The following is a 12,277-nucleotide window of genomic DNA, read 5'->3' on the forward strand; positions in this document are numbered from 1 at the left end:
CTAGTAAAAATTCCCTATCTTAGGTCAGTTAGGATCACCACTTTATTTTAAGAATGTGAAATGTCAGAATAATAGTAGCGAGAATGAGTAACGCTTCTCCAGCCGCCGGTGACAACCTGGTTTAGTTTACTACAACTCTCCTGTCCCCATGACAACCTGGTTTAGTTTACTATAACTCTCCTGTCCCCATGACAACCTGGTTTAGTTTACTACAACTCTCCTGTCCCCATGACAACCTGGTTTAGTTTACTACAACTCTCCTGTCCCTATGACAACAACCTGGATAAACTTAACACTACAACTCTAATGCAGAATCTTACTCCAGAATGAGCACTTCCCAATCTCAGGTATGTTGATTAATCAATATAAGACTATGGCATATTGTTGCCTTATGTAACTACTATTATTAATATAGTGTAGCTAGGTTAACCGTGCAAAGAAGTTTTGGGGTGGGGCGGTCAGCGGTTTACTACTATGAGGGGGCAGCAACCCTAATTCCCACGGCTATGCTAGCTGGGACTATAAGACTATATGGTAGCTACTATGAGACTATATGGTAGCTAGGATTATAAGACTATTTGGTAGCTAGGACTATAAGACTGTATGGTAGTTAGAACTTTAAGACTATATGCTAGCTCACATTTGAGCTAGGACTGTATATTATATTGAGCTAGGACTGTAAGACTATATGGTAGCTAGGTCTGTAGACTATATGGTAGCTAGGACTACAAGACTATATTGGAGCTAGGACTGTAAGACTATATGGTAGCTAGGACTATAAGATTATATGGTAGCTAGGACTGTAAGACTATATTGGAGCTAGGACTGTAAGACTATATGGTAGCTAGGACTATAAGATTATATGGTAGCTAGGACTATAAGATTATATGGTAGCTAGGTGTCACGTCCTGACCAATATAAGTTGTTATTTTCTATGGTAGAGTGGTCAGGGCGTGACAGGGGTGTTTATGTGTTTGTTCTATGTTTTCTATTTCTGTGTTGGATTTCTAGTTTTTCTATTTCTAGGTCGGGGTTTATTGGGTTGACCTTCAATTGGAAGCAGCTGTTCCTCGTTGCCTCTAATTGGAGGTCAAATTTAGTAGGGGTGTTTCTCATGTTGTTTTGTGCATAGTTGTATCCTGTTTAGTGTATGTTCACCTGACGGAACTGTTGTCGGTCGTTTTGTTGTTTTTGTATTAGTGTTTCATTATTAAAAGTAAATTATGAGCACTTCATACGCCGCGCCTTGGTCCCCTTTGTACGACCCGCGTTACACTAGGACTATAAGACTATATGGTAGCTAGGACTATAAGACTATATGGTAACTAGGACTGTAAGACTATATGGTAGCTAGGACTATAAGACTATATGGCAGCTAGGACTGTAAGACTATATGGTAGCTAGGACTTTAATACTATATGGTAGCCTGGACTATAATACTATATGGTAGCCTGGACTATAAGACAATATGGTAGCTAGGGCTAAAAGATGATATGGTAGCTAGGACTATAAGATGATATTGTAGCTAGGACTATAAGATGATATGGTAGCTAGGACTATAAGACTATATGGTAGCTAGGAATATCAGACTATATGGTGGATAGGACTATCAGACTATATGGTAGCTAGGACTATAAGACTATATGGTTGCTATACCTTTAAGACTATATGGTAGCTAGGGCTATAAGATGACATGGCAGCTACTGTAAGACTATGGTAGCTAGGACTGTAAGACTATATGGTCACTAGAACTTTAATACTATATGGTAGCTAGGACTATCAGACTATATGGTAGCTTGGACTTTAATACTATATTGTAGCTAGGACTGTAAGACTATTTGGTAGCTAGGACTACAAGACTATATGGTAGCTAGGACTACAAGACTATATGGTAGCTTGGACTTTAATACTATATTGTAGCTAGGACTATAAGACTATATTGTAGCTAGGAGTTTAATACTATATTGTAGCTAGGACTATATTGTAGCTAGGATTATAAGACTATATTGTAGCTAGGACTATCAGACTATATGGTAGCTAGGACTATCAGACTATAAGGTAGCTAGGAGTTTTAGACTATATGATAGCTAGGACTATTAGATTATATGGTAGCCAGGACAATAAGACTATATGGTTGCTAGGACTATCAGACTATATAGTAACTAGGACTATAAGACTATATGGTTGCTAGGACTGTCAGACTATAGGGTAAATTGCCTTAGCTACTAACAGTGTCATTGAATTACTGTAGTAATAGTGTAATAACCATGTCATAGCCTGAGTGTATGGCAGGCAACTGCAATAAAGAGAGGATAGACTGTATTCAGCTCAAACTGATCATTCAGACTTTATAAACTACAACGTGCTATAATACTGCATGAAGTGTCCTTCTAGAACAGACTGGATGTTAAACTGCTGAACCTTCTAAGTTATAGCATCAGACTCAGACTGCAACAGACCACTGACTGCTCACTGCTGTAGTTCATTCATTCAGCAAGCAGCCTGGAAACTCCAGAGACAAGTTCCACATCATAATTTACAGTCATTAAGATTATAACTCCTGTAGCTTTTAATAGACCGACCGGCTTCATTCAAAATGCATGAATGAAATGATAGTTTAGTCCCGGGCAATGACTAACTGGGGAATGTTCACTGAACAGGACCCAACGTTTTGGAACGTTCAGATGTTATGAACAAACATGCCACTCAGACATTTAGAATAGTAAATCAGGTCGGCTCTATATATGGTAATTATTTCTGTAACATTAGACAACTTTGTTGACTGAACGTTGCCCTGGGGTGTATTCATCAGGAACCAAACGGAAACAAACTGGTCGAAGCAGGGAAGGACTAACCTGAAATTGTCCAGTGAGAAACGCTCGTTTTTGTTACAAAACGTTTTGCTACGATCTGCACGATTGAATATACCCATGGAAAGTATGAGACAGCGTTCCTGCTGGTGATTACTACAACAAACCACTTTCAGTAGCCAAACGCTGTCGAATGTTGCAGATAGAAATGTCATGAATAGATGTGATTCCTTATTCTAAATGTCATGAATAGATGTGATTTCTTATTCTAAATGTCTGAGGCATGTTTCTCCAACATAGTGCATTTTATATCTGTTCCAAAACGTTGCGTCTTGCTGAACCGCCCCCAATAATACTTTTATACACGGAAGTATAAGTGAAAGTAGAAGTAAAATAGGTATAACTACACACAAGGTCAATGCAGCAGCAGACAACTAGTAGATTTAGTTGTCTGTAGGAAATGACAACACATTTACAGTCTAGTAGATTTAGTTGTCTATAGGAAATGACAACACATTTACAGTCTAGTTTGATTTGTTTCCTAATATCCTTTCAGGTTGTATTACAATCATCCAGTGATCCACATAACATTAGGATGAACCCTGCTATTCTCCACTCAGGCGGAGAGAGAAAGATGATTAAACGATAAGGTAGGCAACAATCTGCAATATAACTGTTCAATGGCCATTTCATTTTACGATTCTTGAAGAATATAACTTATAAATACCTATCTGTGCGCAGTGTAGCACTGTATAGGACGTAGCGCATGGGCGTCCTACAGTAGGTGGCTACAATGCGGAGCCCGGAAAATAACAGGTGAAATTCTTTAGGTGGGGTAGCCTACTTGTTTCCAGAAACCCTGTTACTGAAGGCATATGTATCTATAATCCGTTGTCCATCGGACCGGATTGTGTGTGGATATCTTTATAGAACCCGTCTGAACCGAACTTCTCCAAACAGGCACCTATTACTTGGTTGTATTAGGCTACGAGGAAGCGCGTGGTGAGCGCTGTCTACCACAGCCAAGGTACCGGTTTGGAGAAACGTTCGGTTCAGACGGTTTCTATCGGTCTACAGATAACCACACATGATAGAATCCGGACCAACGGACAAGGAGTTACAGATTATTGATATTCAATAACAGGATTTTCGGAAACAAGTAGCCTACCCCCCTATAAAATGTTGCAGTTATTTTCGAGGCTCCGCGTTGGAGCCACCAAGGACGACAATGCGCGCATGCGCATCATTCAAGTCAATGACGTCATAATGGGTGGACTGGCGGCCATTTTGAGTGTTCCCATGGTTTGGAATGTACAGGTTCGGAATGTACAGGTTAAGACAAGAGGATTCTAATATCCCATAACTCTTTGTGCTACTAGTTTAAATAATCTACAGCTACTTTATTACTAGATGTCCTGACTGCTGGTCACGTTTTCAATGCTTATCTTATAGAATCCATCAACGGCGCTGGTCCCATTAATTAGCTTATTTTCAAACGCTTACGTATTTACTTTGTCTGAATCTTCCCATCTTCAACCTGACCAGCTAGCTATGTCAGCTATGTATGAATAAGATGCATCTTAAATGCTAAAATTAGCTGCTCTGACAGCTGGTGCTTAAAGTTAGTGAGGGAGATATGAGTCTCCAGCTTCAGTGATTTTTACAGTTTGTTCCAGTCATTGGCAGCAGAGAACTGTAAGGAAAGGCAGCCAAAGGAGGAATTGGCTTTGGGGGTGACCAGTGAGATATACCTGCTGGAGCACGTGCTACGGGTAGGTGCTGCTATGGTGACCAGTGAGCTGACATAAGGCGGGGCTTTACCTAGGAAAGACTTATAGATGACCTGGAGCCAGTGGGTTTGGCGACGAATATGTAGAAAGGGCCAGCCAACGAGAGCATACAGGTCGCAGGGGTGGGTAGTATATGGGGCTTTGGTGACAAAACAGATGGCATTGTGATAGACTACATCCAATTTGGTGAGTAGAGTGTTGAAGGCTATTTTGTAAATGACATCGCCGAAGTCAAGGATCGGTAGGATAGTCAGTTTTACAAGGGTATGTTTGGCAGCATGAGTGAAGGAGTCTTTGTTGTGAAACAGTAAGCCGATTCTAGATTTCATTTTGGATTGGAGATGCTTAATGTGAGTCTGGAAGGAGAGTTTACAGTCTTCAACCTGACCAGCTAGCTATGTCAGCTATATATGATTGAGATGTATCTTATATGCTAACGTTAGCTAGCAGGCTAGATGGTTGTCTTTTTCTGACATTCTCTTATGATCTGCTTCTGACCGCTAGCCTTCTGCCGAGGCAGCGTAGCTACAACGCTTGAGCTGGTCCCATGGATGAATCAGAGCGGTAGAACCTCCTCATTATTGTGGTGTTGTTGTCTTAACCTTCCCATCTTCAATCCAGACACATGCCAGGAAGTAAAAGCAGCAACAGATAAATATACAGTCGTGGCCAAAAGTTTTGAGAATGACACAAATATAAATTTACACAAAGTTTGCTGCTTCAGTGTCTTTAGATATTTTTGTCAGATGTTACTATGGAATACTGAAGTATAATTACAAACATTTCATAAGTGTCAAAGGCTTTTATTGACAATTACAATATTTGCAGTGTTGACCCTTCTTTTTCAAAACCTTTGCAATCCGCCCTGGCATGCTGCCAATTAACCTCTATGGGCTAGGTGGGACGCTTCCGCCTACTCAACAGCCAGTGTAATCCCGTGGCGCGATATTCAAATACCTAAAAAATGCTAAAACTTCAATTTTTCAAACATATGACTATTTTACACCATTTTAAAGACAAGACTCTCGTTAATCTAACCACACTGTCCGATTTCAAAAAGGCTTTACAACGAAAGCAAAACATATTAGATTATGTCAGCAGAGTACCCAGCCAGAAAGAATCAGACACCCATTTTTCAAGCTAGCATATAATGTCACATAAACCCAAACCACAGCTAAATGCAGCACTAACCTTTGATGATCTTCATCAGATGACAACCCTAGGACATTATGTTATACAATACATGCATGTTTTGTTCAATCAAGTTCATATTTATATCAAAAACCAGCTTTTTACATTAGCATGTGACTAGCATGTGACTAGCATTCCCACCGAACACTGCCGGTGAATTTACTAAATTACTCACAATTCCGCTACAAGACCATGGTGCTTGCCTACGGAGCTGTGAGGGGAACGGCACCTCCGTACCTTCAGGCTCTGATCAGGCCCTACACCCAAACAAGGGCACTGCGTTCATCCACCTCTGGCCTGCTCGCCTCCCTACCTCTGAGGAAGCACAGTTCCCGCTCAGCCCAGTCAAAACTGTTCGCTGCTCTGGCACCCCAATGGTGGAACAAGCTCCCTCACGACGCCAGGACAGCGGAGTCAATCACCACCTTCCGGAGACACCTGAAACCCCACCTCTTTAAGGAATACCTAGGATAGGATAATGTAATCCTTCTAACCCCCCCTTAAAAGATTTAGATGCACTATTGTAAAGTGGTGGTTCCACTGGATATCATAAGGTGAATGCACCAATTTGTAAGTCGCTCTGGATAAGAGCGTCTGCTAAATGACTTAAATGTAATGTAAATACTCACGATAAACGTTCACAAAAAACAGAACAATTATTTTAAGAATTATAGATACAGAACTCCTCTATGCACTCGATATGTCCGATTTTAACATAGCTTTTCGGTGAAAGCACATTTTGCAATATTCTCAGTAGATAGCCCGGCATCACAGGGCTCGCTATTTAGACACCCAGCAAGTTTAGCACTCACCAAAGTCAGATTTAATATAAGAAAAATGTTATTACCTTTGCTGTTCTTCGTCAGAATGCACTCCCAGGACTTCTACTTCAATAACAAATGTTGGTTTGGTCCCAAATAATCCATTGTTATATCCAAATAGCGGCGTTTTGTTCGTGCGTTCAAGACACTATCCGAAAGGGTAAATAAGGGTGACGAGCATGGCGCATTTTGTGACAAAAAAATTGTAAATATCCCATTACCGTACTTCGAAGCATGTCAACCGCTGTTTAAAATCAATTTTTATGCCATTTTTCTCGTAAAAAGCGATAATATTCCGACCGGGAAATCGTTTTTATTACAAAGAGAGTGAAAGTAAAAGCATGCTATCCCCTCATGCACGAGCCTCAGTCTAATGGCCCTCTGATAGAGCACTTGCCAAACGCGCTAATGTGTTTCAGCCTGGGGATGGAATTACATCGTTCAGCTTTTTCCCGCCTTCTGAGAGCCCATGGGAGCCGTAGGAAGTGTCACGTCATGCCAGAGATCCCCTGTATTTGTTAGAGATGATCAAGGAGGGCAAGAAATTGTCAGACAGGCCACTTCCTGTAAGGAATCTTCTCAGGTTTTGGCCTGCCAAATGAGTTCTGTTATACTCACAGACACCATTCAAACAGTTTTAGAAACTTTAGGGTGTTTTCTATCCAAAGCCAATAATTATATGCATATTCTAGTTACTGGGCAGGAGTAGTAACCAGATTAAATCGTTTTATTATCCGGCCGTGCAAATACTGCCCCCTAGCCCCAACAAGTTAACTTCTGGGCCACATCCTGACTGATGGCAGCCCATTCTTGCATAATCAATGCTTGGAGTTTGTGGGTTTTTGTTTGTCCACCGGCCTCTTGAGGATTGACCACAAGTTCTCCATGGGATTAAGGTCTGGGGAGTTTCCTGACCATGGACCCAAAATATCGATGTTTTGTTCCCCGAGCCACTTAGTTATCACTTTTTCTTTATGGCAAGGTGCTCCATCATGCTGGAAAAGGCATTATTCATCACCAAACTGTTCCTGGATGGTTGGGAGAAGTTGCTCTCGGAGGATGTGTTGGTACCATTCTTTATTCATGGCTGTGTTCTTAGTCAACATTGTGAGTGAGCCCACTCCCTTGGCTGAGAAGCAACCCCACACATGAATGGTCTCAGGATGCTTTACTGTTGGCATGACACAGGGCTGTTGGTAGCGCTCACCTTGTCTTCTCCGGACAAGCTTTTTCCGGGTACCCCAAACAATCGGAAAGGGGATTCATCAGAGAATATTACATAACCCCTGTCCTCAGCAGTCCAATCCCTGTACCTTTTGCAGAATATCAGTCTGTCCCTGATGTTTTTCCTGGAGAGAAGTGGCTTCTTTGCTGCCCTTCTTGACACCAGGCCATTCTCCAAAAGTCTTCACCTCACTGTGCGTGCAGATGCACTCACACCTGCCTGCTGCCATTCCTGAGCAAGCTCTGTACTGGTGGTGACCCGATCCCGCAGCTGAATCAACTTTAGGAGATGATCCTGGCGCTTTCTGGACTTTCTTGGGTGCCCTAAAGTCTTCTTCACAACAATTGAACCACTCTCCTTGAAGTTCTTGATGATCCGATAAATGGTTGATTTAGGTGCAATCTTACTGGCAGCAATATCCTTGCCAGTGAGGCCCTTGTTGTGCAAATCAATGATGACGGCACGTGTTTCCTTGCAGGTAACCATGGCTGACAGAGGAAGAACAATGATTCCAAGCCACATCCTCCTTTTGAAGCTTCCAGTCTGTTATTGGAACTCAATCAGCATGACAGAGTGATCTCCACCCTTGTCCTCGTCTACACTCACACCTGTGTTAACGAGAGAATCTCTGACATGATGTCAGCTGGTCCTTTTGTGGCAGGGCTAAAATGCAGTGGAAATGTTTTTTGGGGGGGATTCAGTTCATTTGCATGGCAAAGAGGGACTTTGCAATTAATTGCAATTCATCTGATCACTCTTCATAACATTCTGGAGTATATGCAAATTGCCATCATTCAAAATGAGGCAGCAGACTTTGTGAAAATTAATATTTGTGTCATTCTCAAAACTTTTGGCCACAACTGTACTCAGACAACTCCAACCTCAGTCTCCACATCTGTTTTTTCTGCAACTTCTCCGACCTACCCCGGATCTGCACTCCATATCTCTCTGTGTAACAATACATATTTTGGTTCATTCATCCCTGTTTCCTCATCTGAGTCTGCTCTTGGGTTCTGCTGTGTCGCTCCGCTTAACATTGTGGTCCTTTACTAATAAACACCTGCTGCGCCCTGCGCTTGAAATCTCCCATCGTGTTAATTATAGTTTGATGTTTTCTTAAAGGTGATTTTCATTTCTTAAACCATGAATAATTATCATATGTAATCTTATAATTTCTTTATTCTCATTCATTCTGTAGATCCTGCATTTTGGGAATGTAGGAAAAACATGTCAAATGAACATTCAGAAGAATAACCAGAGGCACAATGGCAACCACTAAACAGACTGCTGTGAAGTATGGCAACCACTAAACAGACTGCTGTGAAGTATGGCGACCACTAAACAGACTGCTGTGAAGTATGGCGACCACTAAACAGACTGCTGTGAAGTATGGCGACCACTAAACAGACTGCTGTGAAGTATGGCGACCACTAAACAGACTGCTGTGAAGTATGGCAACCACTAAACAGACTGCTGTGAAGTATGGTAACCACTAAACAGACTGCTGTGAAGTATGGCGACCACTAAACAGACTGCTGTGAAGTATGGCAACCACTAAACAGACTGCTGTGAAGTATGGTAACCACTAAACAGACTGCTGTGAAGTATGGCAACCACTAAACAGACTGCTGTGAAGTATGTCACAGATCGCAGACTGGACCTTATCAGAGCGCTCAAGGATCTGACACTTATTGTTGACAATCTTCAGCAGCTGAGAGTTTTCCTCAGTGAGGAAGTGGAAGTTATCAATAGTAAGGAGACAAGAAGTGACAAAGCCAGAGAAATACTGGACCGAGTCGTTAAAAAGGGGGAAAGAGCATGTTGTAAGTTACTGAAGATTCTGTACATTACGAGACAGAGGACATTACCGGAGCCATCATCTGATTAAAAGGACCTATACCACTGGATCAGCTGCTTCCCATTCGAGGAAGACCAAGAGGTGGACACTGTCATCCTTGAAGGTAGGTAGTGCAGAAGTATGTGATTTGGTGGGCAGAAAATAGACCTGTTTGAAGAAGAACTTATATCCATTTACATTTTCTATTATTTATCCATTAATTCGATTTTTATTGACCATTTTCTTAGGCTCGATAGCCTGTCAAAGATATCAGACACAGCTGAAATGTAAAGCACGGAAGATCCCAGAGGGTGCATGGAAACAAAGCTGTAGTCTCCTATCAGAGAGATGTAGAAATGAGGGGACTTTCTCTTACACCCCTCTTGTGTTAGATACAGATGTGCATTCATCTGACTCTAAAATTAAAATGAAGAATAAAAGATGCAAGAAAGCTCGGCCTAAAAAGCTAAAGAGCTTCATCCCCATGGCCAAACAGGAAACATCCCCTGCCGAGGTGCTTAAAACACATGAGAAAAAAATCCTCCTGGTTGGAAAACCTGGAATTGGAAAAACAACAGTCGCCCATCAAATGTTGAACCTCTGGGCAGAGAAAGATCACAGAGAACTAGATTACATGTTCTATTTTGAGGTGAGAGACATTTCACACAGAAAACCCATGAGCCTGGAGGATCTTCTCTTTAACATGTACAGTGAGCCAAAAGAAAGCAAAGAAGAAGTGTTACAGGATATTAAGAAGAACTCTGAAAATGTTGTCATTATATTTGATGGAATCACAGACCTCTCCTCTCTGTCGGTGGTAAAGAACCTTGTGGAGAACCTCCTCCCGGATGCAAAGATTGTGACCACATGCAGACCAGATCAATCTGAAGACTTCCTGACAGACTGGCCCGTAGACTGGTTCAGAGTGGAGGTGAAAGGGTTCAGTGATGAATCCATCAGGGCTTACTTAACACAGATGCTGAGTGCTGAGCCTGACTCCTTGAGCAGTGTGTTAAACAACCTAGAGTTGTTCAGTCTGTGTCATGTCCCAATGTATGCACTGATGGTGGTTGCCTGCATTTATTTCCCTACCTCAGAGGCTTCTAAACAGACATGCACTATAACTGGAATGTACAGCAACATCCTCCGTCACTGCATCCAAAAACACAGTGGCAAACGACTTAAGGATATCAACAATTGTCTCAAAGAAAACAGAGAGAAAATATTGTCTTTGGCAGAAATTGCTTTTGATGCAACAAATGAAAAAAACATGAACTTGACAACACTGAGTTGTGAAGAAAGCAGTATCCATTTTGCATTCTTGGGGGCATTTATGGTTAAGGTTGCACCCACAGCATCAGACACTTACTCTGCATTTCTCCACTACACAATGCAGGAGTTCTTTGCTGCCCTTTGGCTCTTACAGAATCCAGACAAAATCAGAGAGGTTCTAGAGAAGTGCAAGACTGAAGAATGGAAACACACAAAACACTTGATTCCTTTCCTGTGTGGGCTTCTGAATGAGAGGAATATTAGATTGGTAAACAGTCTAGTTCCAGCTCAACAGATCAAGAAGACGTCAGATTGGTTCTTCAAGGAAGTTGTGAACACATTTCTTCCATCTCAAACAAACCAAGATGATGCAGAAGGTGGGGCTCCTGAGTCTGAGATAGATCTTCTGTTTTTGTGTCAGTGCTTGTATGAATATCAGTCTACTGAGGCCTGTCTGCTTCTCCTGGACAAACTGGACTATCATCTAGACCTGAGTAGAGAACATCTTGATCCTCACCAGTGCTGTACAGTCTCTTATGTCACCAGTCAGTCTGCAGAGAGAAAGGTTGGCTTGGACCTGAACGGCTGCACTGTGTCAGACCAAGGAGTAAGGCTGATACTGGGCTCTCTGAAGAATGTCAGACATCTTGGTTAAGGTTATTATCTGTGTTCAAACTAACCTAGTCAAATAAAGATTGGTAATCACCATTCATGCAACTACTTTAATTCCTTGTTTGTCACATCTGTATCAGAGCTGATACCATTTGAGGTCAGGATACATCTCTCTGTAAATGTAAAAACTGTCTCAAGACTTTTCCCTACTGATTAAATCAACCCCATATCCCTGCAAATAAGTTATCTTGAGGAATGCAACATTCACTGGTATTATCAGCCATTTTACTGAGTTAGTTGTCAAGATGACAAAATGCTCATGCTACTTCCGAAAATGTATGATTTGAATGTCACGACTTCTGCCGAAGTCGATACCTCTCCTTGTTCGGGCGGTGTTCGGTGTTCGAAGTCGATGCCTCTCCTTGTTCGGGCGGTGTTCGGCGGTCGAAGTCGATGCCTCTCCTTGTTCGGGCGGTGTTCGGTGTTCGAAGTCGATGCCTCTCCTTGTTCGGGCGGTGTTCGGTGGTCGAAGTCGATGCCTCTCCTTGTTCGGGCGGTGTTCGGCGGTCGAAGTCGATGCCTCTCCTTGTTCGGGCGGTGTTCGGCGGTCGAAGTCGATGCCTCTCCTTGTTCGGGCGGTGTTCGGTGGTCGAAGTCGATGCCTCTCCTTGTTCGGGCGGTGTTCGGTGTTCGAAGTCGATGCCTCTCCTTGTTCGGGC

The 12,277-nt window shown here is 42.2% G+C and overlaps 1 protein-coding gene across 3 annotated transcripts; it reads left to right on the top strand.

Annotated features, from left to right (window-relative positions):
* Window positions 1-250: 250 nt before the first annotated feature.
* On the top strand, window positions 251-11,967 carry LOC106597262 (protein NLRC5-like). 3 transcript variants are annotated; one of them, XM_045713107.1, is made up of 4 exons: window positions 251-347; window positions 3,367-3,460; window positions 9,036-9,798; window positions 9,923-11,967. In XM_045713107.1, exon 4 carries the CDS (start codon window positions 10,102-10,104, stop codon window positions 11,599-11,601), a length of 1,500 nt encoding a protein of 499 aa, XP_045569063.1. In that variant the 5' UTR covers window positions 251-347; window positions 3,367-3,460; window positions 9,036-9,798; window positions 9,923-10,101; the 3' UTR covers window positions 11,602-11,967. The 3 variants fall into 3 exon arrangements, with proteins under 3 accessions (XP_045569063.1, XP_045569062.1, XP_045569061.1); XM_045713106.1 differs by lacking the exon at window positions 251-347 and adding an exon at window positions 5,105-5,164 and having other exon boundaries at window positions 3,162-3,460; XM_045713105.1 differs by lacking the exon at window positions 251-347 and having other exon boundaries at window positions 3,162-3,460.
* Window positions 11,968-12,277: the final 310 nt, after the last annotated feature.

The sequence above is a fragment of the Salmo salar genome, unplaced genomic scaffold (assembly GCF_905237065.1).
Source record: "Salmo salar unplaced genomic scaffold, Ssal_v3.1, whole genome shotgun sequence".
Taxonomy (NCBI): domain Eukaryota; kingdom Metazoa; phylum Chordata; class Actinopteri; order Salmoniformes; family Salmonidae; genus Salmo; species Salmo salar.

Bases quoted from the DNA above. Each gene is read 5' to 3' on its own strand.
- LOC106597262 (XM_045713107.1), top strand. From the start codon at position 10,102: ATGAAGAATAAAAGATGCAAGAAAGCTCGGCCTAAAAAGCTAAAGAGC.